The 26118-nt window shown below is 42.3% G+C and overlaps 1 protein-coding gene across 2 annotated transcripts in view; it reads left to right on the forward strand.

Moving 5' to 3' along the window:
* The window catches only part of tspan4a (tetraspanin 4a), a 104676-nt gene that overhangs the window by 47942 nt on the left and 30616 nt on the right, over positions 1-26118 (forward strand). For both annotated transcript variants that reach the window (XM_047152511.2, XM_047152509.2), the window contains one exon: positions 17620-17811. In XM_047152511.2, coding sequence (XP_047008467.1) covers positions 17620-17811 — 192 coding nt within the window. The remainder of the gene's footprint in view (positions 1-17619; positions 17812-26118) is intronic.

Genomic DNA, 26118 nt, shown 5'->3' on the forward strand with positions numbered 1-26118 from the left:
CGGTCTTTAGTGAGGACTGACAGATTTGGGCCGAGTGGGGAAAAGCCCTATAGCTCAGAAAATCCGCTCTACCTATCAACGAGGCATCACCTGGAAGCAACAGGGTGTAATGGTGCGTTCATGTCATGTCTGAAAGATCGTGTTTACGGGTTGAACGCACATGATCGGCACCGCAAAGTCATAATTACGAGTGAGGGAAACTATGGACGAGTAAGAACACGTGGTGACTCCGTGGCTGCAACATCTGTAATCGACGGTAAATTTGTTGAAGTTGAATGTTCACTCGCCTCAGCAGCTGATTTCTGATTATGCGTTTGGTAAACGCAGCAAGCAACGATATAACATGACAGTTACGGTGAATATGTGACGATAACGTTTACGGCGGCTTCACCGATTGATTAAAAAAAAAAAAAAAAAAGCAAAACACACCTGATTCGCGTTCTTTGTTCTTCATTTTCTAGAAGTAGAGATTAAAAAAAAAAAAAAAAAAACCCAACAACTCCTTGCTGTATATCCACCGCCGTCTCGCTCCGAAAACGCACCCGACGTCGTGATTACGAACTTCCCGGGAGGACTGAACGCACAGTAAATGGACACACTGTTTAAGGGCTTAACACGGAACAGGTGCACACATATAGGGAACAAACCAATGATAAGGCGCGGGGGGGGGGGGGGGACCAGACTGAAACCAAAACAAAGGCAAATGGGCATGACATAAAAATCACATGACATGAACTCAAAATCGAAGAAACGAGAGCAGTGTTCGTCGCTCTAGGAAACAGGAAAAAATTCCCATCAGTATCTCAGAACCACTCACGTATCCAAACACACGTCTGAAGACAGACTCCGGAATGTTCCGCCTTAAATGACTAAATAAATTGCCACCATGTTGATACGAATCTTTCATCAACCTTCAGTCTGATTTTGCATAAAGACGCTGTATGGAGGTGTGTGCATTCGCGTGCGTGCGTGCGTGTGTGCGTGCGTGTGTGTGTGTTATGTTAACTACACGTTGTTAAAACGACTCGCTTGTCTTTCATTTCCTTTGCAGCGTACACGGATTTTATTACATGGCGAGTCGTGGATATAATTTACTGTTTCGTGTCGATTCGGACTCGCGTTCACCGCACTTCTATTTTTTAATATCGTTGCATCCAGGTGGCAGTTACGATAACGTTCGACACGCTGCTCGGAGACGAATGTATATTAGTTTAACGTGGTGCGCGGATGCCGTGCGTATGAAGCATTCAGATCAGAAGTGTGTAATTAACTCTGCACAGCATGTGTAATCACAGCTTGGCCGTCACACAGCCTGAACTCAAGGCCCGAGGCTGCTGGTGGGAAGCGTCCGCCTTATTAAAAAGACGTTCGGTCGTTTACGCGGTGGCAGATTTGCATATATTTTTATGAAAACAGAATTGCAGCGCACACGTCTTCACTGAAGAGTAGTGTATGGCACAGCCAGTCGTACTCCCGGGTTCATGCCGGGGTTTTTTTTTCATTTCTGAGAACAGACAGAGAAATAACTTCATGTCAGCTTTTTCAATTCTTCTTCTGGCTTTTGTACGTGCGTAAACGACCCGGAACGTGTTGCCGCTTATTTCTGGATAACGACTCGGCTTCAGAATTGTACATGAAAGCGGCTCCTTACTCAGCTGCTTGTGTTTATCTCAGAACCAGACGCCTTGAGAAAAAAAAAAAAAACCATCATGGACCATAATAATAATGAAAAAATGTTTGCGCAAGTTTGACGCTTTTCCAGCGGACATCGTCGTGTTTTATGCTAGGCCTGACACCTTATCCCACTGGATTGTGATTGGTCAGAAGGCAAGAGGTTGATTAAGTTTCAGTAGTGCTGCCGCACATCACAGCTTTATATTAATGCGCTCGTTGTAATGCGTTTCTATAGTAACGGCTCGTTCACGGGTACCGTTGACGTGAAGTTTTCTGTAAGGACAAATGTGTTTGTGTAACGTGTACGGAAGGAGTCTCCAGTGTCAGTGCCGTGTAACAGTCAGACGTAAAGCTGTAACTTTACGTTTAAGAGGAGTTTACGCTCCTTTGCGGTTTCTCAGTGAAGGAACTGGACGTAACTATAACCAGATAAAAAATGGTCAAAACGTTTACTAAGTATAATTATGCAATTATGTAACTTGCCGGGGCGTAAGAGGAATAAAACACCCCGAGGAGTGCTGTTACGGGCAAATACGCCATTTAAGATATGCTAATGAGAGTACGCTCGGCATGTTATAACATGTTGATAAGAGCTGGGTATTAACTGTTATGATGAGGTCACGTCCGCCTTATGATGCGAGAGTCGGATACAGCGTAAGCTAGCTAGCTAAACGTTTTGCTTCCGATCTACAGTGGCATTTATTTAACTGTCGGCGTTTACATCTGAGCGTTTCTTTTCAAAAGATTCGTACGTGAAAGGTTCTCTCAGCATTTCAGCTCTCACGTTATCATCTTTCATCATCAGAAAATCAAACAGGAGCGTCGGAGAGTGCACCGAGTGCAGCACTGACAGCTTCGTTCCTATTTTTATACTGCGCGCCCGGACGAGTTGCCAAAAACGAGAGTCGGTGATGTAGAACGTCTCGCGAAGTCCACTTCAGCGCCGGAGAAGAGCTTTAAATTGGACGCAAAAGGCGAGAGCCACGTGGATCCCGCGCGTGCAGCTTGAACCATAAACCGAGCACTTTCTAATACAGAACTTTCCCATCCGTCAGACTGTAATTACTTCCTGTTGCTCAATAATGATATGAGCTGTAATAACGAGCTGTTATAAGCAGCCGGCGAAGCGCGACGCAGCTCCAGAGCTTGTGAATATAATTTCTGATGGAAATAAACGTATAAAACGTCAATAGATTTATATCTGTAACGCGGTCTCAGTAACAACCAACCTCTGATTGTTTACTTTATAACTGAGGGAAAGCTATTTATTTATTTATTTATTTATTTATTTATTTATTTATTTACAACAATGTCTTTTTTATTAACAACATATTTCTTAATATACTATGTTTTAAGTAAATATTAATAATTTATGTACAGCATTAACTCATTCATTCGTTCATACATTCATTCATTTATTAAAGTCGTATTGATTTGTTTACACTGATTGATCGATTTATTGGAATTGACCATTTACTATTTAAAACTATTTTAAAAAAGTCGCCGATTAAAAAGACAAACGACATGAAACGCTGTACAAACACTACTGTACGTACACGAATGATGGGAAACTATCGGATTTTCCGAAGGCTAATTGAATGTGATATTAAATTATAAATGCGTGTCCTTTCTCGATGATGAATATTCAATGAAATTAATTTAAAGCCGGAATGTGACTCACTCGGTATCCGTGTAAGAATTTGCTCGACTGATGCAGTACATGGTTTAAACATCACACAAGTCCATTTGACAACATTCCAGTTAAATCTGTTTTACGTAACGTTGATCAAATTCCCTTTTTGTTCTATGACAAGCGGACGTTTTGCATATGAAACGGAAAGATAAAAGTTAACGTGGGACTTTAAGACTGTACGAGGCTGTGTGAAGGGAGACTCTGTGTTCCTGCTGAGGCTAATTTTCAGAAGCGGGTCACTCGGAGAAACCTGTGGTACGTGACTAAGGAACATTATATTCAGGGGAAAAAAGCTGAAGAGTGATTTAGGATTCAGTGTGAAGAGATTAAAGAGCAAAAGAAAGGCTGCTGGGCTTCTATATATACACTGTAACACACACACACACACACACACACACACACACACACACAGTGTTTTATTCTTTGTGTGTGTTACTGTTAAATACTGAGTGATAAAATAGAGTTACTGTTATGATCCTGAAGTTGATTAGTTTCCTATAACAGCGCGTCCCTGAGTGTTTTATTCCTCTCACACCACAGCAGTTTATTAATGGAAGGTTAGTTCCTGTTGTCACTTACGTTACAGCAGCTACAAACATTCCCTCACCATCCCTCTCTTTATTCTTTATTGAAGTTAATGTCGTGTTGGTGAGAAACCATAAAGAAGTGTAAACTCCTCTGTGATGAAGATGTGGAAAACACCGTTACCTCCATCTGTTACACAGCGCTGACACTGGAGACTCCTTCCGTACACCTTACATAAACATCTTATGCATCAGAAATTACACACCGTTTTTAATCCGTTTATTAACACTTCAGCATCCGCTGTGGACGTCCCTGTGAATGAGCCGTTGCTATAGAAACAACACTATTGCACTACTGTCAGAGTTGCTGTTAGAGAAAATTCATCAACACCTACTGACCATCGTGTCATCGCTACAGGCCTGGGAGCAGGTGTAGTCTGTGACGAGTGAACTGTAGGAGTGAGATGTAGGAGTGAGATGTAGGGGTGACATGTTGAGATGTAAGGGTGAGATGTAGGGGTGACATGTTGAGATGTAAGGGTGAGATGTAGGAGTGAGATGTAAGGGTGAGATGTAGGAGTGAGATGTAGGGGTGACATGTTGAGATGTAAGGGTGAGATATAGGAGTGAGATGTAGGGGTGAGATGTAGGGGTGAGATGTAAGGGTGAGATGTAGGGGTGAGATGTAAGGGTGAGATGTAGGGGTGAGATGTAGGAGTGAGGTGTAGGGGTGAGATGTAGGAGTGAGATGTAAGGGTGAGATGTAGGAGTGAGATGTAGGAGTGAGATGTAGGAGTGAGATGTAGGAGTGAGATGTAAGGGTGAGATGTAGGAGTGAGATGTAAGGGTGAGATGTAGGAGTGAGATGTAAGGGTGAGATGTAGGAGTGAGATGTAAGGGTGAGATGTAAGGGTGAGATGTAGGAGTGAGATGTAGGAGTGAGATGTAGGAGTGAGATGTAAGGGTGAGATGTAGGAGTGAGATGTAAGGGTGAGATGTAGGAGTGAGATGTAGGAGTGAGATGTAGGAGTGAGATGTAGGAGTGAGATGTAAGGGTGAGATGTAGGAGTGAGATGTAGGGGTGAGATGTAAGGGTGAGATGTAGGGGTGAGATGTAAGGGTGAGAAGTAGGGGTGAGATGTAGGGGTGAGATGTAAGGGTGAGATGTAAGGGTGAGATGTAGGAGTGAGATGTAGGGGTGAGATGTAGGGGTGAGATGTAGGGGTGAGATGTAAGGGTGAGATGTAAGGGTGAGATGTAGGAGTGAGATGTAGGGGTGAGATGTAGGGGTGAGATGTAAGGGTGAGATGTAAGGGTGAGATGTAGGAGTGAGATGTAAGGGTGAGATGTAAGGGTGAGATGTAGGGGTGAGATGTAGGGGTGAGATGTAGGGGTGAGATGTAGGGGTGAGATGTAAGGGTGAGATGTAGGAGTGAGATGTAGGGGTGAGATGTAAGGGTGAGATGTAAGGGTGAGATGTAGGGGTGAGATGTAAGGGTGAGATGTAAGGGTGAGATGTAGGAGTGAGATGTAGGAGTGAGATGTAGGGGTGAGATGTAGGGGTGAGATGTAGGGGTGAGATGTAGGAGTGAGATGTAGGAGTGAGATGTAGGAGTGAGATGTAAGGGTGAGATGTAGGAGTGAGATGTAAGGGTGAGATGTAAGGGTGAGATGTAAGGGTGAGATGTAGGGGTGAGATGTAAGGGTGAGATGTAAGGGTGAGATGTAGGAGTGAGATGTAGGAGTGAGATGTAGGAGTGAGATGTAGGGGTGAGATGTAGGGGTGAGATGTAAGGGTGAGCCTGCAGTGATTACTGAGGTCAATCAAGTAATCGTCCGATCCTGCAGAACCTTCAAAAGCCGTGTCCTCCATCCTGCAAAAGTATGTGCACCCTCAGGACAAAATTAATAAGTTACGTATCGTGTAATAAGAAGAAGAATGAGAAGAATAAGTTTTTGGTGAAATGAATGTGGGCTGATGTTTTAATCAGGACTTAATCATGAGGCTTTTACAGTAAATATGATACATTTTCCAGCCTAATGTACAGCAGTATAATGTCAGAACGCTATTTTTGTCCACATTGCGCGGTGTCAGTTGACGGAAACGCCCGAGGAGGAACAAATCCGAGCCGTCAGGAGGTTATACTGCAGAACTGTGGATGATTTTCCTCCTTTATTAAATCCTCTTGACCAAGGTGTTGATGCAATTCAAAAAAATAAAAAAATAAAAAAATAAAAAACTTTGGATATTACTATAAGATGAAAATTCTGAGAAACAGTTTCTCAGGCTGGAGAAGTTCTCCGACAGAACCGCCTGGAGGACGTAGTAATTTAACGCTCACCCGAGTGGACTTTTTTCATTAAAACTTTAAATAGGAGGAGGAACGGAGGACTCGGACAGGAAGCAGAACGATAGAGCGGTTAAACAGTGCTGAGAAAGTGAGGGTTGAGCACGAGCTCGAGTTCAAAAACAGGAAATTATTTCAACTTGAGACGAGAAATATTCACCAGAAACTCAACACTACTGAGTGCACACTTCTTTAAAAAAAAAAAGAAGCTTTTGAACTTATTTGATCTAAAACAAACAATAATTCTGGTCTAAAATGGATTATCAGTCCCTTTTCATCCTTCAGACTCGTATCTTATTTTATTTCCATTGGAACGTATACGTCAGGTTGCCAGATCCACAGAGGTCCACTAAAACGAAGTGTATGGAGTGCATACACTTGCATACATTAAATCAATTATATGAACGTTTTGGGAGTCAGATTTCAATCATTTAAATGCAGTAAATGAACTGGAGAAAGTGTGTCTCAGTCTGATGCACTGAAGTCGACCACTGAGCCGTTTGACGCCGATTCTCTCTTCTTTGTCCATATGCGAGATCAAATTTTAAAATGACAGCCCATTTAACGACATGCAAATATATGCAAAAGCCATTTGTAGTATTTAACGGAGGTTAGTTTCGAAATCATGCACAGTCTACAAAATGTATTTACAGCTTCAGTGCTATTTTAAGCTATGCGGTTAAGTGTAAATAGATCGGTGCAATTAATGTGCAAAATAATAAATCTGTGTATCACATTAGTCTAATTAAGGACAGTTCTGTAAACACGCTCGCGTGGACGAGTTGTCTGAGCTGAACTCGCTGCTACTGAACCTGAGAGCTTAGCGCAGCGTGGAAACTCCTTATATCTGAATGACGGATGGAGGACGTGATGACTACAGCGGCGTCTGTTCGGGTTTTAACGCCACGTTAACCTCCAGCCTCGGTAGCGTCCGATAACGAATCCGAACCGATCTGTCTGAGCCGCCGTGCGCCGCCGATCCGACTCTACGATCACCGAGTGGGATCGGATCGTGATGTGCAACCCGCGGCTCCGAGAGCGCTCTTTCTCGTATGACGGGGTTCACTCTGTAACCGTGTGTGGGCTTTATTTACATTTTATTTAGCTGTAAAGGACGACAGAAATAAGCGCAGGAGGAATTCCTCGTGCCAGATCACCTCTCTAATAATATGAATAATAAAATAAAGACTTCTCCCGGAGTACTCTTGTGCGGTTGAGTGTAGAATCGGCTTCATCTGCTGTGAAATATTTTCAGAATAATAATCACAGTAAACGGAGCTGCTTTATTTATTTACTCGCTAGTCCACATCTCCACAGCGGAGACTAGACGAGGTACTAGTCCACCAGTCCGTACGGTACACCACGATGTACTAGGGTGATCGTACGTCCTCTTTTTCGGACCGTAAAAAGCTTAGTTTCTTTATGTTTGCACAGTCTTTCCCTCACCAGCCCTCTCTTTACCCTCTCTCTTAACATTAATCATTTTGATCGAGTAATCGATTAACAGATTAACACGAAGCTAGCAGAGAAATTTGAGCTGTTGGTTGTGGATCAGTGCTGGATGGAGACTTGGTCCTGCTTTGAGGGAACAATGCGGGTGTTTGTTTCAGGTTTCTAAAACAGACGTTCTTCTTTATGGCTGAAGAAAGGGCAGCTTTGTATCCACCGAGACCGAGATTGCCTGGGAGATGAACACATGGCCGTGAAGGAGAGAGCACAAGCTCATTAACCATCCTCCTCATCTTCCTCATCCTCCTCCCGTTTTCTCATTTTCTCTCGAACTCGCAATAGACATGCTTTATGGCTTAGATATCAAATAAATAAATAAAATAATAAATTATATATAAAAGGGGGGGGGAAATACCCACGAGTGCTTTATTGGTGCCGTCCCTACTATGTAATAATATACGACGAAGAAAGACAGCTCAGGTTGAGAGGGCAAAATAGAGAGATGATAAAAGATAGAGATGAAAACGGAGCTTTGTGTGTCTGTAGAGATGAATAGCATGAGGGCACTGCAGTGAGAGAGCGAGGGGGGAAAAGAGAGTGATGTGACCCGAATCTGAAACACAGCCACGCCGCACCGACCAATAAATGAGTTAGCGGACCGCTAATGATGGCACGGAGTCCGAATGCAGGGCAGGGTTTCGGGTTTTAGAACCGCAGCTGTGTGAGCAGAATGCTAGCTAAGCCGAGATGTAGGCGTGTGTGTGTGTGTGAGAGAGAGAAAGAGGCAGGAGGTGGTTATAGAACAGGTGTGTGAGCTACAGGAAGCCGGAGAGGGCTGAGAGGATATGAATAGTGCCAGATTGGCTGAATCACAGAGCACCTTGAGTAGCTCATAAGAGCCCCACGCCAGTCATTCATCAGAGAAAACACTCAGGAACAACCTACTGCAGTCACACACACACACACACACACACACACACACACACACACACACACACACACACACAGAGGATGGTTTTACTCTCCTGCAAACAATGAGTAAAGCAATTCTGGGATGAGAACTAGTCAGTGTGAGTGAGCGTGTAATGAATTATCTGTTTCAGTTATTATTGTTGGCCTGTTGCTATGGCGATACAGATACACCTAAAAGGTCGCAGATAAAGCGGCGTCAGAGCGAACGTGAATACACAGATCCAGTTCACTGAAGGGGAAAGGACCCGGGAAGTGAAAGTTTTGCATTTGTTCTGTGTAGCATTTTAATTTATATATATATATATATTTTTTTTCTTTGTAAATCGCTGACTGTGTTTCCAGGAATAAGGGTGATTAGTGATTGGCTGTTGGGAATAAGGGCGATCAGTGATTGGCTGTTGGTAGGGTTGTAGGGTTCTACATAGACGCTTTAAGGGTTCCATCAGAGGAACAACCGAAGAGCCTTGATTCACGCACTACAAAATGATCAGAGTTTCTTCTTAAAAAATGTAGAACCCTTAAAGATTCTTCAGGTGTCCCTCTGGGGGAACGGTTTCTGAATTCTTTACGATATATAGGGTTCTACATGGGACCTTTAAGGGTTCTAAGAGGGACAGCCAAAAAACCTTTAAGGGTTTGACATTTTTCAGAGTGTACAGTGTAAATTTAGTTTTTTGAAAATGTTTTATTTTAACTGTGCTGTTTGTGAGCTGTTGCAGCAGTTCCAGGACTTGAACTCATAACCTCCCGGTCACTCGAACCCAAACTGAACCACTGCACCTCTGTTTAATAAGCGATGAAGCAGTGGTGAGTTTCCCAATCGGGTTTTAATCCGCTCTAACGAACCAAATGAAACTTGTATAACCGAGATAAATTATTAAACATACTCTGATACTCATAACAGATGGAAAATGACTTATTCATATGGTCAGTTATATTTCTTTCTAATTACTCCAGCGCTAGTGTGCTAATCTTTCATGCTAGTTCCTATAAATCAGTACCGCTTTAGTAGCCCTTTAGTAGTGTGACTGTCATCCTTAATCCTCGTTTCGGGAAAATGTGTAGAAACTAAAATAATATAATCATTAAAAACCCCTTCAGTTATGACTGATACTCATGACCCGTGCACGAATTGGCCAGGGTTACAAACTTATAACGGAAAAAGAACGGGAATTTAAAGAAAGCCAAAAAGGATTCTGTAATTATTAACCTTAGCAAAATATATTATAAAGCAGTTTTTTATATATATATAACTTGTTCGGTTACGTCGTCGTTCACAATGACTTGTCCGTCGGACGCGCCGCATAAACGAACTAGAAAATCGATTTCCGTAAGGAGACGTTTATATTTAACGTGTATGGAAGGAGTCTCCGGTGTCAGCGCTTTGTAACAGTCAGACTTGTACTTGTGCTCAGAGGTCTGGGGTGTAAGAGGAATAAAACGCTTGCTGTAAGAGTCCCAGTGGATTGCAGTAGGAGCAGAAATAGTAATGTTGGTTCCTGAGCTCTGTGTACGAATAAAAGATGAAGAACACAGATGACATTTGTGTAAATTTCGTGCTCGGGCCATATGGCTTCATCGTGTGTTATTTGTTTGAGTTGAGATAAACCAGGTGGATGTTTCAGAATAAACCCCGTACTGGCAACGTCTGGAACATACGGTGTTATCGAGCTCATCTTTGATCTGTTTAGTGTGAAATTTAGCTGCCCTCAATTTTTTGGCGAAGGAGAAGCAGGGAGTATTTATTGTACCGCAGACGAGGAAGATGTAGAGAGCAGCTAAAATATTTATTTCTGTAGTGCCTCCCTGCTTCTCAGCTTCTCTCTCTCTTCTCCTGGTGCAGTAGGCAGATTTCCAGCAATGTTCGGCTGATCCTCGTTCTCAAACTCCCTCCTGATGCTCCATGAGCTGGAGGGAAACACACACACACACACACACACGCGCGCGCGCGCATATAACAAGCTGTTTATACAGGCAGATTTCACACCAGGGCTGAAACACTTCAGGCAACAGGAATGACATCAACGCTGAGGTGAAGAGGCTGAGAGAGCGATAGCATCGTCCTATAGGAGCAGAATAAAGCCAGCAATGATGAGACTAGAGTGTGTTTATGAATATATACTCTACACGTGTAATGCTGTAAATGGCTCGCCACGCAGAACCCACACTACAGCACGTGGAACACACAGAAATGTCATGCTGCAGATTGGAGGTCATTTTCCCATAGAGCAGCAGTAAAAATCCCATTTGGTGCCAAAAATAAACACCGTAACGGTGACGAGATCAGATCCCTGTTCTAATAACAGGAAGACCGAGACGTTTTAGAAATTTAATCTTTCAAATATTTTCTCCACCTCCCTGCGCTCACGTCTCACCTTATCTCAAGGCTCGATCAAATCTCATCAGAAATACTTTACGGATTTAAACAGGCAAATACAAATGTGTGCCTTAACTCCACCCAATCTCCGCCCTCAAACATCACCCCGCTAAAATCTCCGCCCTCAAACATCACCCCGCTAAAATCTCCGCCCTCAAACATCACCCCGCTAAAATCTCCGCCCTCAAACATCACCCCGCTAAAATCTCCGCCCTCAAACATCACCCGGCTAAAATCTCCGCCCTCAAACATCACCCGGGTAAAATCTCCGCCCTCAAACATCACCCCGCTAAAATCTCCGCCCTTAAATAAAGCCTTAAGGAACTATACAAATACTAACCCCGCCTTAAGCTCCTCCCTTAAATATAACTTTAAGGAAATATCCAAATACTAACCCCGCCTTAAGCTCCTCCCTTAAATATAACTTTAAGGAAATATCCAAATACTAACCCCGCCTTAAGCTCCTCCCTTAAATATAACTTTAAGGAAATATCCAAATACTAACCCCGCCTTAAGCTCCTCCCTTAAATATAACTTTAAGGAAATATCCAAATACTAACCCCGCCTTAAGCTCCTCCCTTAAAATATAACTTTAAGGAAATATCCAAATACTAACCACGCCTTAAGCTCCTCCCTTAAAATTGGCTTTAAGCAAATATACAAATACTAACCCTGCCTTAAGCTCCTCCCTTAAATAAAGCCTTAAGGAAATATACAAATACTAACCCCGCCTTAAGCTCCTCCCTTAAATATAACTTTAAGGAAATATACAAATACTAACCACGCCTTAAGCTCCTCCCTTAAATAAAGCCTTAAGGAAATATACAAATACTAACCCCGCCTTAAGCTCCTCCCTTAAGTATAACTTTAAGGAAATATCCAAATACTAACCACGCCTTAAGCTCCTCCCTTAAAATATAACTTTAAGGAAATATCCAAATACTAACCACGCCTTAAGCTCCTCCCTTAAAATTGGCTTTAAGCAAATATACAAATACTAACCCCGCCTTAAGCTCCTCCCTTAAATATAACTTTAAGGAAATATACAAATACTAACCCCGCCTTAAGCTCCTCCCTTAAATAAAGCCTTAAGGAAATATACAAATACTAACCCCGCCTTAAGCTCCTCCCTTAAGTATAACTTTAAGGAAAGCTAGAAATCCAGATGAAGGCAGTCCTGCCTCAGTTGTGCGAGGTGCTCATGATGGACTTTACTCGATCTTATAGTTCAGAGTTTTTCAGCACTTTACAGTCGATGTGGAACGAAACAGGCAGCGAGTGAAGCTTCAGTAAGACGCCATTAATGAACTCTGACGTTCTTTCTTGTCCATTCTGTGTGAACGAGCCGACTCTTCCTTAACCTTCCTCTGAAATCAAAATCTGTGTTTCATGGCTTCACAGAAGATAACACTTCTCATTTATGGAACAATTTAAATTATTTTCAACACCTACAATTTTTTTAACGGAACTTTAAACATCTGCTGATTTTACGATTTTATCGCCTAATCCAATATATATATAATCCAATATATCAGCCCAGACATCTACTAAAACTGCACAGATAGCTCTAGTGAAGTTTCCTGGGACGTGGTTAGCTAGTTCATCAGGACCACCGGCTACTTATTAGTCCATTTGTTGCGCTGCACAAAGTATTGGCACCCCTGTACCACCAAAGGAAAAAGAGCACAGAAGGAGCACCACTGAGCAGATTTTATTAAATCATGTAAATGATTAAATTATTTTAACCTTCATTGGTGTTTTAATCAAAATCTAATGTGAGAATTCAACAGCGCGCCCTTGGATTTGTCCTGGAAATATAAATATTAAAACTGGAATAAATCAAAGATAATGAATAGGTTTTGATGAACCGCATTAAAAGTAAAGGCTTTATTTTCCTTCCTGCTTTTTATATTTCAGTTTTAGCAGACGATCTCAGACGGTTTGGCCTGTCATGAGCACCAGGAGACAATAGATTCGCAGCCTGAGGGTTTCTTTTTGTGCAGGTGTGCGTGTAATTTGCAGGTATAACACTGATGTGTTGCTAATTTGCTTGGATGAAAGCCCTTTTTCTCCTCCTTTGCACTCAGTTGTGATTTCTTTTTATGGTCAGAAATAAAGGTTTGTGTGCTGATGGCTGGTGCCACTTCTGTGAATTTTCAACCTATTTTGGCACCAGATTGTGATGTTTGCACCTGTCAGGACCCTCTTAGCACACTGCACTACTTTATTACACACCCTAGGTGTTCAGCTAGAGAATAAAGAGCAATTTTTTCCTGCACAATGTGTGTTTTCATTGTGTTCATTCACACACACACACACACACACACACACACACACACACACACACACACACACACACACGCGCGCATGTCACTGCTGTACTGTGCTGAAACTTCACTCAGAACAGAGCATGATTGGACCAAGAACCTCCCTCTACCTCCTTAATCAGACCTTCTCAGTGGGGCAGAGGGGTGCCAATACTTCTGTGCAGAGAAACAGATGGACTACAGTCAGTATGCAAAGACCTACACTTAAATATATACGTAGATGCAGAACCCAACACCAGAGTGTTTCCATATCAGGTTCCTAAAAGCAATAGAACCCTTTTAGGAAGCTAAGAACCTTTACTGAAGAACCCCTGGAGTTATAAAGACCTCACAACTTCTTCCTCTTCCTCTTCCTCTTCTTCTTCTTCTTCTTCTTCATCATCTCATTATTATTATTATTATTATTTACTTCTATTACAGTTTTAGAACCTTTAAGGGCTCGTTGGTTGCCCCTCTGGGAATCCCCCTAAAGGTTCTTTGTAGAGTGTTTCCATTTCAGAAAGGGTTCTAAGGTTTAGAATCTAGAAAAATCTAGAACTCTTAATGGCTCTTTTGCTTGTCCCTTTGGGGGAACCCTCACTAGTTCCGTGGTCTATGTAGAACCCTTTAATAGCGTGTGGAACAATGAAAACTGTTATACAGTTTTGGGAATCCTTCATTATCCCTTAAATGAACCCGTAAAGAACCCAAGAGTGTGTGCGCTGCAAGCTACAAATTATTGCTTAAAATTTTCTTCTAAATATCTAGAACCTGTTAGGAGTTTAACACTTAGCTCTTGGTACTTGGTAAAAGGGTTCTTTAAGGGTTCATCGGGTGACTACGCTTCCAAAAAACGGTTCTACTTTGAACCTGACAGAGAAAACGCTCTGTTTTAGGTTTTTCATAAAACCTTACTGTATGTAACGGGAGGTTCTTTAGCTGAAGAACCTATAAGGGATGTAAATTTAGAGTGTAGCAGCAATAATAATGACCGTGATAATCATCCGTATTTTAGGGGGAAAAGTTTACATCTAGAACCCTTAAGCACTCTTCAGATTCTCCCTCTGGGGTAAGCGAATTTTTATGAAGAACCCTACAGCAGAGTTTTTTCTATATCAGAACTGAAGCCATTTATGGATGCCGAGAACCCTTAGTTATCCAATGACCCATTAAAAACCAGTGAAGAACCCTTTTCTAGGAGTGTACTCAGTACCAAAATCTAAATGTGAATCTCTCTGGATAATTAAGGGTTCTTAGCATCTACAAAAGGGTTCCAGTTCTTATGGGAATATGTTCTGATGGGAAAACACTTTGTGGAAGGGTTCTAAGAGACAAGGAAGAAACCTTAACAGTTCTATGAGCTTTAAACCGAACAGCGATGCTTCTACACCGTGGTCAATTTTTTTTCCTGTCAGGAGTAAATACTTTATTTAAAAATCAAATCAAACACTCGAAAGGTTCTTCAGGAAACCCCTCAAAAAAAAAAAAAAAAAAAAAAAGGTTCTAATGTGAGTTAGACTTTTCATTTCGAGTCAAAAAATGGAAAAGGTGCTTCACATGAAAGATTACAAATTGGTTGGAGAGGACTCGTAAATTTCTGGGCGCTGCAGACGACGGAGCGAGAACGATCAGAGAACCCGATGAAGATTAGTGCATTATCGATCTTTCGCTCTCCTCCATCTCGGCTTCTGCGTCGTCAGCACTCGCTCGTTCTCTCGCAGTCCAACTCAGCTTTGGATCTCGTTACCGAGTTCCAGCCGTCTTCCATCGCAGACGTGAGCTCAGCAGTGTAGCCGGAGATGTCAGATGAGTGGTGTAAGCAGTAAATATCTGTGTGTGTGTGTGTGTGTGTGTGTGTGTGTGTGTGTGTGAATGAGAGCTCTGTGTTCTAATGGTGCATAAAGCACATGTGGGGGTCTGTTAAAGCTGCTCGGAGAGAACATTACAGGCCCACATTAATCTGGAACCTATCAGAACGCTGGTGACGGATCCGCTGGAGGTTTCATCCCCGGGAAAACGCCAGCGCATCACTTATTTATGAGAGACAGACTCTACAGCCGGCTGTGCATTCATTCCCGACTACAGCGACGACAGACATGATGGAAAACAGCAAAAATCTGCAAAACAAAACAGATTATAATGCGCGGATCAGTCGGGGGTTTATTCTCCTGCGAATATTTTTCATCCACATCTCGTAAAAACTGGAACTCGTCTCTGAGAGACAAATTTACCAACAGCATGTACTTGAGTGCTTTATTCCTCTTATACTACAGAAAAAACACGCAACTACTCGCAGCTCGACGAGTTGCCGAGAAACCGCAAAGAAGTGTGAACTCCTCCGTCCTGAAGGTGTGGGGAAACTTACAGTCACGGCTTCACCTCGGACTGTTACACAGCGCCGACACTGGAGACTCCTTCCTTACACCTTACATAATCACGTTTCTCCTTACGGAAAACTTCACCATAGCAGCAATCCCCGTGAACGAGCCGTTACTGTAGAAACGATATCGCATTAGAACGAGCGCATTAATATGAACCTGCGCTGCTGTCAGAGCCGCTGTTATAGAGAACTCGTCGACACCTCCTGACCCGATCACAGTCCAGAACTCAGCGGCGCCGTGGTTTAACACACGTCGAACATCAAAGCTGCTCTTCAGGTCTCCTTCTGGTTGTGCTTTTGTGAAGCAGAACTCTGAGGTGTGTGTGAGGTGTGTGTGAGGTGTGTGTGAGGTGTGTGTGAGGTGTGTGTGAGGTGTGTGTGAGGTGTGTGTGAGGTGTGTGTGAGGTGTGTGTGAGGTGTGTGTGAGGTGTGCTGGGTTAAACCTCAGCTTTAATAACGGGGCCAGTAAGGGATTTATATTTAAATAGAGAGCAACGGGCTGTCGGAAAGACACACGGGTTTTTAATACAGACGCGTCCGTATGAGGATATTGTTTGAGACAGTGTTCGAATTGAAAACATCTGTGGCGTCTCCATTTTTTCAGGAAGCTCACAGGAAGTACAGTATTACAGAAGTAAAGCGCAGACTGGAGCAGGACGTGAACCGGTTCTCATGCGGAATCTGCTCTGTTTTAGACAGAGGTGCTATTGAGCAGGCTGTAAGAAGACGAGCTTTGGGAATTGAGCGTAGAGGGAAGCTAATAATACGGCGTTATTGCTTATTTAATGAGCTAGATTAGAATGCTTACGTTCACTGTTGATGATTTAGCAAAAAATATTATGTCTGGATAGATGCATCGGTTTTTGCAGCATTTTTCGTGAATGAAATGTCTAAGCCTCTTAGTACCGATCGGTCAGGGACGTCACGGAGCATGTCATTTAGCTGTGTTCACGTCGGTTGTTGTGCTGAATTTTACGTCTAAGAAGTCGTTCGGTTTAAACACAACCGCACCTCAACTCAGCGCTCAGTTCTCGCCGAAATGAACTGCTGTCTCTCTCTCACACACGCGGGACAGTTTCAGGTTGCATGTTGTCATGTTGTTATTACTGTGAATGTACTGTTTAAATGCCGTGAAGATGTTTTTTTTTAAAATATCAGGTGACTTGTACTGTGCTGTAGGACGAGTCTACAGTTCCTCCTCTTCATATTTTCTCAGAGCACAGTTTGCAGTCTGCTTCGCCCGGATCATTACTTTTTAATGGAGAAAGTAGATCTGTGTGTGTGTGTGTGTGTGTGGGGGCATGTTTTTATATCTTTGTGGTGACCAAATGTCCCCACAAGGCTAGAAATATCGGACATTTCCCAACGCTAAAAAAGCCCAAAAGGTTATCTGTAGGTTACGGAGGTTAGGTTTAGCCCGAGATCTTAGGACTTACGGTGGTTTGCATCTGGGGAAAGTTAAGAACTCTATATTACGAACTCCATAGGGACAAAGCAACAAACGTGTAAGAGTGCTAGTGTGAATCTGTTCTGGTGCGAGTGTGGGTGTATCCCGCAGCAAGAAATCACTAAATACAATACAACACGATAAGAACCATTTGAAGAGAGGTTCCTAAAAACATATGGCGATGTGAAAGAGGTTGGAGTTATTAGATATAATGTAGATATAATACATGAATTAGATATAATGTAGATTTTTTCCTACCATTAATAAGTTAAAATACACAATTTACACCAATATTGTAACCTGGGAGAATTAAACAAACAAACAAACAAAAAACCCAGAGAGTTTGTGAAACTACGCACGTTTTTATCAACGTCTTTGCCGTTCTTGATTTTTTCCTAAGGGTGTACAAACATTTGCATGTACATGACTGTGTATTTTCTCTTTCCCAGCTGGGAGGATGTGGGATTCTGGGAGTAGGCGTCTGGCTGTCAGTCACTCAAGGAAACTTCGCCACTCTCTCCACCTCCCTACCGTCTCTGTCTGCTGCAAATCTGCTCATCGCCGTGGGAACCGTCATCATGGTGATCGGCTGCCTGGGCTGCGTCGGCGCCGTCAAGGAGAGCCGACCCTTACTTCTCAGTGTAAGTACCGTCCTACCGTCCTCACCGTCCTAGCGCAGAACAGTGGAGAATTTGTATGCAAATGAGACGCTAACGTCACCGAGCGCCGGCCAATCAGAGTGTTGAACGTGCCGTGGCATTTGGAGTGAGCCACGCCCACAATCAAGGTCAAGAATCAGGTGGGTGCCAGTGATTAGACAACAATTTACATGGGGTGTACTTATTTTTTTCCCACATGACCGTGTCCACACCACGAACTGTTTACACACTTAATTCCTCTGATCTATGATTTATTAGAAAGTCAGGACGTTTATCAATATTTCAATCTTCTCCATCTTGGAAATGCTACCATACAAAAAATAAATAATTAACTCATGTTGTAAATATAATACATGTAATAAAGTCTAAAGTATAAATATAATAAAATCCATCGCTTCAGACAAAAAAAGAAGCAATAATGTCTCTTTATATGAAAACATATCAAGTTCTTTTCCAAATCATAAGGGAAATTTGCACCACTAGCCACGCCCCTCTGACTAATATTATATATATTAATATATATATATATATATATATATATATATATATATATATATATATATATATATATAAATGACATGAATTCTTTAAGCATTTGTGACTTTTGCAGTCGTGATGTTAGGTCGTATGTGAGTGGTGTGTAGAGAATAAGAAATAAATAAATAAGTTCGTCTCATACGTATGTTTGGTTAATTGCTTTGCTTAATTTTGCAATAAGTGTGAACTCTTACGAGACCAATTATTTCTTCCCATCTTCCCATCCCGGCCCTGCACCGCAAGAACGCCAGAATTATAAATGAGAAGTGAAAATATTTATATATGGGTTTTTTTTTTTTCTTTTCCAAAGACGGAAGTATAAATAGTTAGAGTTCTCTGCAGAAATGCTGTAACTCGCCTGACAGAATAAATTATGCAAAACCACTGTGACACAAAATCCAGAGGAATTCTAACAAGCCGGAGCAGTTTCTATCCTTCGCCCTCACTTTCACATCTTCTGATTGGTTTTTTGTGTGTGTGTGTGTGTGTGTGTGTGTGTGTGTGCACATTCCTAATAATTTATTAGAAATTATGATACGGCATTTTTCGATACGAAAGCTTTCGGTAATACGCTCAATAATCCAAAATGTCACATCGTGTCATGTTTACATTCATAAATTATAAATAACACGCGAGGAATAAATCACTGTGTGTGTGTTAGAGTAAATACTGAGTGATGGTGTGGTGTGATGAAGCGAAGTTGATTATTTCCCCAATAATCCCCAATATTTCCCCAAGTGTTTTATTCCCCGTCCACCGCAGCAACTTACCGACGACTGCAAGTTTACATTTATTAAGGAACGTGTACTTTTTATCTGTTTATGGTTACATTTAATGTCGTGGAACGTCTGTGAAGCAAGTAATAGCAGCTATAAACAGTCCTTCCCTCGCCAGCCTGTCTTTATTTTACTCTCTCTGCTTGTCCTGTTACCGAGAAACCACAAAGAAGCGTAAACTCCTCCGTCCTGAAGATGTCGGAACGCTTACAGCTTTACGCCTTGACACTGGAGACTCCTTCCATAAATGTTACATAAACTCATCTCTCCTTACTCCTAAATCCGTTCATGTGGAACGTCCCACTGTACATGTAGCTGTTACTATAGAAACGATAACGTGTTAGACCCTGCGCATTAATATAAACCCGTGATCTGTTATAGAAAATGAACCAACACCTTCTGACCAATGAGAATCCGGGATTTGACAGCTGTGCGCCAATAAAAAAAAAATGGAAGCGCCGTGCCTATAGCAAGAAATAGATGAAATATAAGCGCATGGTGCAGCAGTCAGGTGGAACGTTAGCAGTCATATCTCTTCCCGATGCAGTACGACAGGCGCGCTATGAATACAGGAGCTGAGTTTGACAAAGCTTCATGTCACCCTTCATGGCACACAAGAGTCTTACCGAGTCTTAAAATTCCTCCCTGAGCTGTTGGGAAAAGCTTTTATAGTGCAAAGTCATCAGACTGGATCTGTGAGTGAGGATAAACAGACCTGAGCTGAACCCAGAACATGTTCAATGGAGAAATACAGCGCTCTCCACTAATATTGGCACCCTTGGTAAATATGAGCAAAAGAAAGCTGTGAGAAAGTGTCTTTCTTGTCTAACACGAGAACAGAGTATTTCTTTGTGTCATTTTTCACGGCCTTCTTTGCTCATGTTTACCAAGGGTGCCAATATTAGTGGTGGGAGGTGTATATGCTGAGAAGAAAGTTGTTTATTAATGCAGTTTTTGGCTCGAGGTTTCAAAAATGGTGAGTACAATAAAATAAAATAAAATAAATATGTGGCATGAATGAATTGAAAATGATTGATGTAGCTCCATTTGCATGCCATTTATAGTATGATACACTGGATATGTATATATATATATCTATATATCTATATATCTATATATCTATATATCTAGCTCATGGTGTTGCTTTCAGGTTTGATGTATCAGTGTAATTAGTTATGTTATGAGATGTTATTACTGTTCATATTGTGATGAATGCTAATTTAAGTCCAGCCTGCAGTTAAATACCACAAATACTTCCTGGTGAACGTCTGATTTTCTCACACAGAAGATGAAAATTTCATAACCAGCAGAGGAACCTACACCTGTTCTTCAGGAATATTCAAACCGCCAAATTGTGATCTCACACCGGCTTTTCTGAACGCATCCTTTTTGCAAGGTTTTATAAGGATGGAACGATGGCAGGGCGACGTTCCCATCTGTCACACGGTGACACATTGCCATTTTTAAGCACTTAGCTATTCCAGCCAGCAGTTTAAAAAAAGATCTTAAAAAGGTGTGTCACAGGAAAGCTGTTCGTTTACAGATCTGAAGAAATGTCGGGGTGGATTTGTGGCTTTTGTTGATTTTGTTAACGGTATCTTAGGGGTCCAAGCACTGAAGGTGTTGAAGTGTATGTGTATGTGATGATCAGTGTAGCATGTTGGGTATTTAATATGTTTTGATATACATTTGATTTATTCATTCATTCATTCAATTGGGAACGTGGCAGTGATCAGAATCAACCAATCACATTCAAGCTGATGTTAAACACTAATTAGTGTACACCTGCCATCAGTTAAAGTGACTGATTAACCCCAAATACAGTCCAGCTGTTCCTATAGGATTGTCCTGACATCCTCTTGGTGACATCCGTCTGGAAAAGCCACGGGCCTCACACAGCTTCCAGAGCAGGTACGGGATCTCACTGTCGAAAAATATCAACCAGGAGAGAGCTACAGAACAATTTCCAAACCAAGGCACTGGATAGACCATGGAACACTAAAGATAATCATCAACGAGTGGAGAGAATATGGCACGTCAGGGACACCGTTAAGAACAGGACGTCTCTCTGAAATTGATGAGAAGATCAGGAGAAAACTGCTGAGAGGCCTACAGCAACATTAAAATAACTGCAGCAATTTCTGGCAAGTACTGGCTGCTCCAAACATGTGGCAACAATCTCCCAAATTCTTCATATCTCTGGGCCGTGGGGTAGGGGGGCAGGACGGAGGGCTTTTCAACCAAAAAATAAATCACAAACACATCCGATCTCCCAAACCAGGTGGAATAATGTGTTATGGTCTGATGAGACCAAAGCTGAATTTTTTGGCCAGAATACCAAAAGATACGTTTGGCACAAAAACACATCACATCTCCAAAAGAACCCCGTCCCCATGGTGAAGCCCGGTGGGGGCAGCATCAGACTTTGGGGCTGTTTATCTTCAGCTGGATCTGGGGCTTTAATCAGAGTGGAGGGGATAATGAACAGCTCCAAATACCCGTCAATTCCGACACAAAACTTTAAGTCTCCTGCTAAAACCCTTCAGATGAAGAGGAGTTTCACCTTTCAGCACGACAACGACCCGAAACAAAACCTCCAGATCAACAGAGGAACGGCTTCACCAGCACACGCTCAAGGTCTCAGAACGGCCCAGCCAGAGTGCAGACCTAAATCCAATCAGAAATCTGTGGTGTGATCTGAAGAGGGTTGTGTACGGGAGAAGCCCAGACACTCTGACAGAGTCAGAACGCTTTACAGGGAACAAAGGCAAAATATTACTAATTCGAGACGCTCCACACTGATGGACTCTTCCCCAAAGAGGCTGAACGCTGCCAAAAAACCTAAAGCTGCTTCAGCTGAGTATTAGTTTAGGGGTGTGCAAACTTATGCAACCAGATTATTGTACATTATTTTATTTTTCATTTTCCCCCTAAAAGGATTCTTATTGGTTTTCACTTTAATGAACAGGATACAATTTCTCAATAAAGGTAGAAAAAGTTCCGACATCATTTATCTTATTTTCTTTTTTTTTTTATACCTCACAAAAACCCGGCATTTTAACAGGGGTGTGTAAACTTTTGGAGATCTCAAGAAAGAGGGAAGGAAAAGATGAATTAGTTGTAGGAGATGCCATATGAAGATATTTCATCATCACGAGATTGGGTGGAGAACATAAAGAGAAGCGGAGAAAGCACTGAGCCATGTGGGACACCGGTCAAAATCTATATGGAGAAGATGTAGATGTAGATGTCACCGAATCCAAGCGGCCATCCAAGGATGTGAAGATTCTGGAGGATATCATGATCAACATTTGCAAACATCAGGAACGATCAGGATTGATGATACTTTGGCAGATCCAGAAGCTCAGCTTTTGAAGCCAGACTGGTTGGAAATCTTAAGCTGGGTGGGATGGGATCCAGTGGACATGTGGTGGGATTACTGGATGCTTGTAAGCTTTGGAGAAAGAGGAGAGAATCATGTTGGAGAATTGGACGCCATTTAAAGAAAGAGATGAGGAGTTCATCCCGAGTTTTCAAGCAGGAAGTTGAGGGGGTCTTTTCTTTGTTTTGATTTTCCCTGGTCAGAGGCTGTAAATGACGTTACAACCTCTAGTCAAATGCAGCATTACAGTCAGTGTTACAACTTTTTTGGGAGTCTGGAAAACCAGAGGAAACCCACGGGTACAAAAACCCGAGCTCAGGATGAAACTGGAAACTCTGGAGCTGCAAGAAGGCGATGCTTTCCACTATATGTTCCCTTACACATTTTAACGATTCCTTTGTTAAATATGAAATGTTCCGCCAGCCTGAGTCAACTGAATTGAGGTGCCTGAGGTACCTTTTGGGATTTGATCGCTGCAGGGGCCCGGACTATTTTTGGCTTTGTAGGCAGGCATCAGTGAGCTACAGGGAGCTGGGAAAATAAGAGGATCGAAGGCTAGTCAGGCTGCGGCATGAGATGCAGTAGTCAAGCACTGCAGAATACAAATGGAGACGAAGTGAAGAAGCACTTGAGTGGCCTTCTCAGAGAGAAATAATGAAATCTGTGATTACTGAACAAAGAAGTACGATGAAACTGCATACAAGTGCACAAAAGAAAACATAAGTGTAATACAGAACGGTAAAAAAACACGTCCAAGACAACTAGATTGGCAGGAAGCAGAACACAAGAAGCAAGAAACCAGAGTACACCACGAATAAAAACATAAAGCAAAAATATACACACAATGGGATTACAGACAATACACAATAGACTGAAATAAGGCTGAGTGATAAGATGGTACAATATTGATATAAACCTGCGTGACTGAAGAAGACTGATGAGGATCAACAATATTCGAGTGATCCCGGAGCTCTGAAAAAAAACGACGATGAGGTCAGGTCGAGGAGATATCTGTAAATATATAGCAGCTCAGTCTTGCTGGTATTCAGGTGATGAGATGCCAAGCATGTTGAGATCCCAATAAAGAACCTGGATAAAGAATGGAAAGAAGGAAGGAAAAGATGAATTAGTTGTAGGAGATGCCATCTGAAGATGTTTCGTCGTCACGAGATTGGGTGGAGAACATAAAGAGAAGAGGGGAAAGCACTGAGCCATGTGGGACACCGGTCAGAATCTGCATGGAGAAGATGTAGATGTAGATGTCACCGAATCCAAGTGGCCATCCAATGATGTGAAGATATGGAGGATTTTACGCTTAACATTAGCGAACATCAAGAAGGGTCAGGATTGGCTGTGCCAGTAGCTCAGCTTATTGAAGTCAGACTGGTTGGAATCCTTAAGCTGGGTCTATTATGTGAAAAAAGTTTGAGGTCTTTGGAGATTTCTGGAGGATCGCAGATGTGATGGGATCTGATGGACATGTGGTGGGATTACTGGATGTTTGTAGGATTTGGAGAAGCAAGAGACGAGCATGTTGGGGATTTCTAAGCCATTTCTTTGAAGACAGTGCGGAAGTGTTAAGGGAGTGATGGGGTGAAGCGGTGATGCTGGGGAGAGAAGATAAAATATAGATACATATGCTGGAGAGTATGAGGAGCGTTCTTCGTCTAGTTACGACTTCCTCCAGCTGTTCTTTTTTTTTTTTTTCCCAGTGTGGAACATTGATTAATATGGAGCACACAGGAAGGACCTCGTTTGTCTGGAGGAAACAGGGCAGAATGGATCAATTGAAGAAGAGAGCTTGAGGTCAGGAAAATAGCGAGGTTCTTGGCAGGAAGTAACTTATTTTTAACCACAAATGTAACCAATTTTAAGTGCTAGACCTCCTGTTCCACCACTTGACCCGACCAAATTGTCGGTGTTTTATCACACTCAAGACCACTTAAAGATGCATCTGTGCGGACTCCAAAAGACAAGGAACAGCTCCATGTTTTATTTATTTCAAAGGAGAGCTTGTTCTTTCAACAGGAACCACTTTAAAAACCCTCACTCCAGATTTCCACAAAGACCAAGGGGATGTTTTTGGCTTCCCATCCTCACGTTGTGTTTAGATTCACTTCGGAAAAGCGCCCCTGTGCGTCTCTGAGTCTTCCCATACAACCGAGTGGAGAACTTCACTACTAAACGGATCAGAGGAGCAGAAGCAGACGTTCTCATTACCCTTTCATAAATGGACACCTTCAGATGACGGCGACTGAGATGGTGCGAGTTGTTAGTGTTCGCTCTGACATTTACACCCTCCCCACCCACCATTTTAGGTCGTTTTTTATTTTTTGTTCAGGCACCACTGACAATCTCCTTAATGAGGCACTTCGGGCTCGGCTGTCAGAGCCGTCAGGCGTCTGCTGCGCATTAAAAGAAGAGGACCTTGTAGAGATTTGTTAGGATTGTCGGTAATTAGGCGTCCTGGTCGTCGTGACGATTAATTCTGAACTTTAACTCACTATCGATTCGTATCTGAGTCGAGACACGATGAGCGTCCGTCTGATGCTGGTGTGAATTCAGACTTCCTGAACAGAAACGCGTTTGTGTTTAAATAAGCTATTATTTTAAATGAGGCCAAAAAAACATGATGATATAACTCCAAATGATTCTTTATGATGATGATGATGATGATATAATCTCAGATTTGTTCCTTGGAGCTCAGTGTGAAGCCATCGCTAGTGAAAAATCCATAAAGACAGGGGCAAAGTGCTGTAAACCTCAGACCACCCTGCAGACTTGTTTCTTTTTTATTCAGCCCATAAGCCAGCTGCTCATTCAGCCGATAAATGACTCCCAATGCTGAATTTCAAGTGAAGTGTTGGGTCAAAGTTCATCTCAGCATCCCGGCTAAACCCAGGTCACGTCTCCGAGCTCCAGTCCCGAGACTCCTTATGATGAACACAAAACTGGTTATATTGAGAATCCGTAGCAGGAAATGAAATGTCTCAATAAAAATGATAGACAGCAGATAAACGAGATAAACGGCCTTCTGAGTGAAGATCCGCGTCCCTTCCCTTCCTTTTCTAACACCGAGGCTCTGCCATCGATTTCCCATTAAAGTTTGAGTCACAAAGCTGGAGAATTAAATCATCGACTAAATGAAATGAATCGAGCGATATGTAAGGAATAAACACAGTGTGTGTGTGTTTGTGTGTGTGTGTGTGTGTGTGTGTGTGTGTGTGTGTGTGTGTCTTAGGGCTGTTCCAGTAAAATGCTGTAGTGACAGGGTGGAGTGATGAAGCGGAGTCACTGTAACCACCCTGAAGATGATTATTTTCCTCTAACAGCGCGTCCTCGCGTGTTTTATTCCTCTTACACCACAACGACTCACCCACGATTCATTTTTTTTTTTTATGTAAAAAGGACATGGCGCACTCGTTATCCGTTTAGAGATACAGTTAATGTTGCGGAGCTTCGGCAAGCAAGTGACTTCCTGTTGTCACTTACGTTATAGCAGCTATAAACACTCGTTCCCTCACCATCCCTCTCTCTATTCCCTCTCTCTATTCCCTCTCTCTATTCCCTCTCTCTATTCTCTCTCTCTATTCC

Source organism: Ictalurus punctatus, chromosome 4 (genome assembly GCF_001660625.3).
Source record: "Ictalurus punctatus breed USDA103 chromosome 4, Coco_2.0, whole genome shotgun sequence".
Classification (NCBI taxonomy): domain Eukaryota; kingdom Metazoa; phylum Chordata; class Actinopteri; order Siluriformes; family Ictaluridae; genus Ictalurus; species Ictalurus punctatus.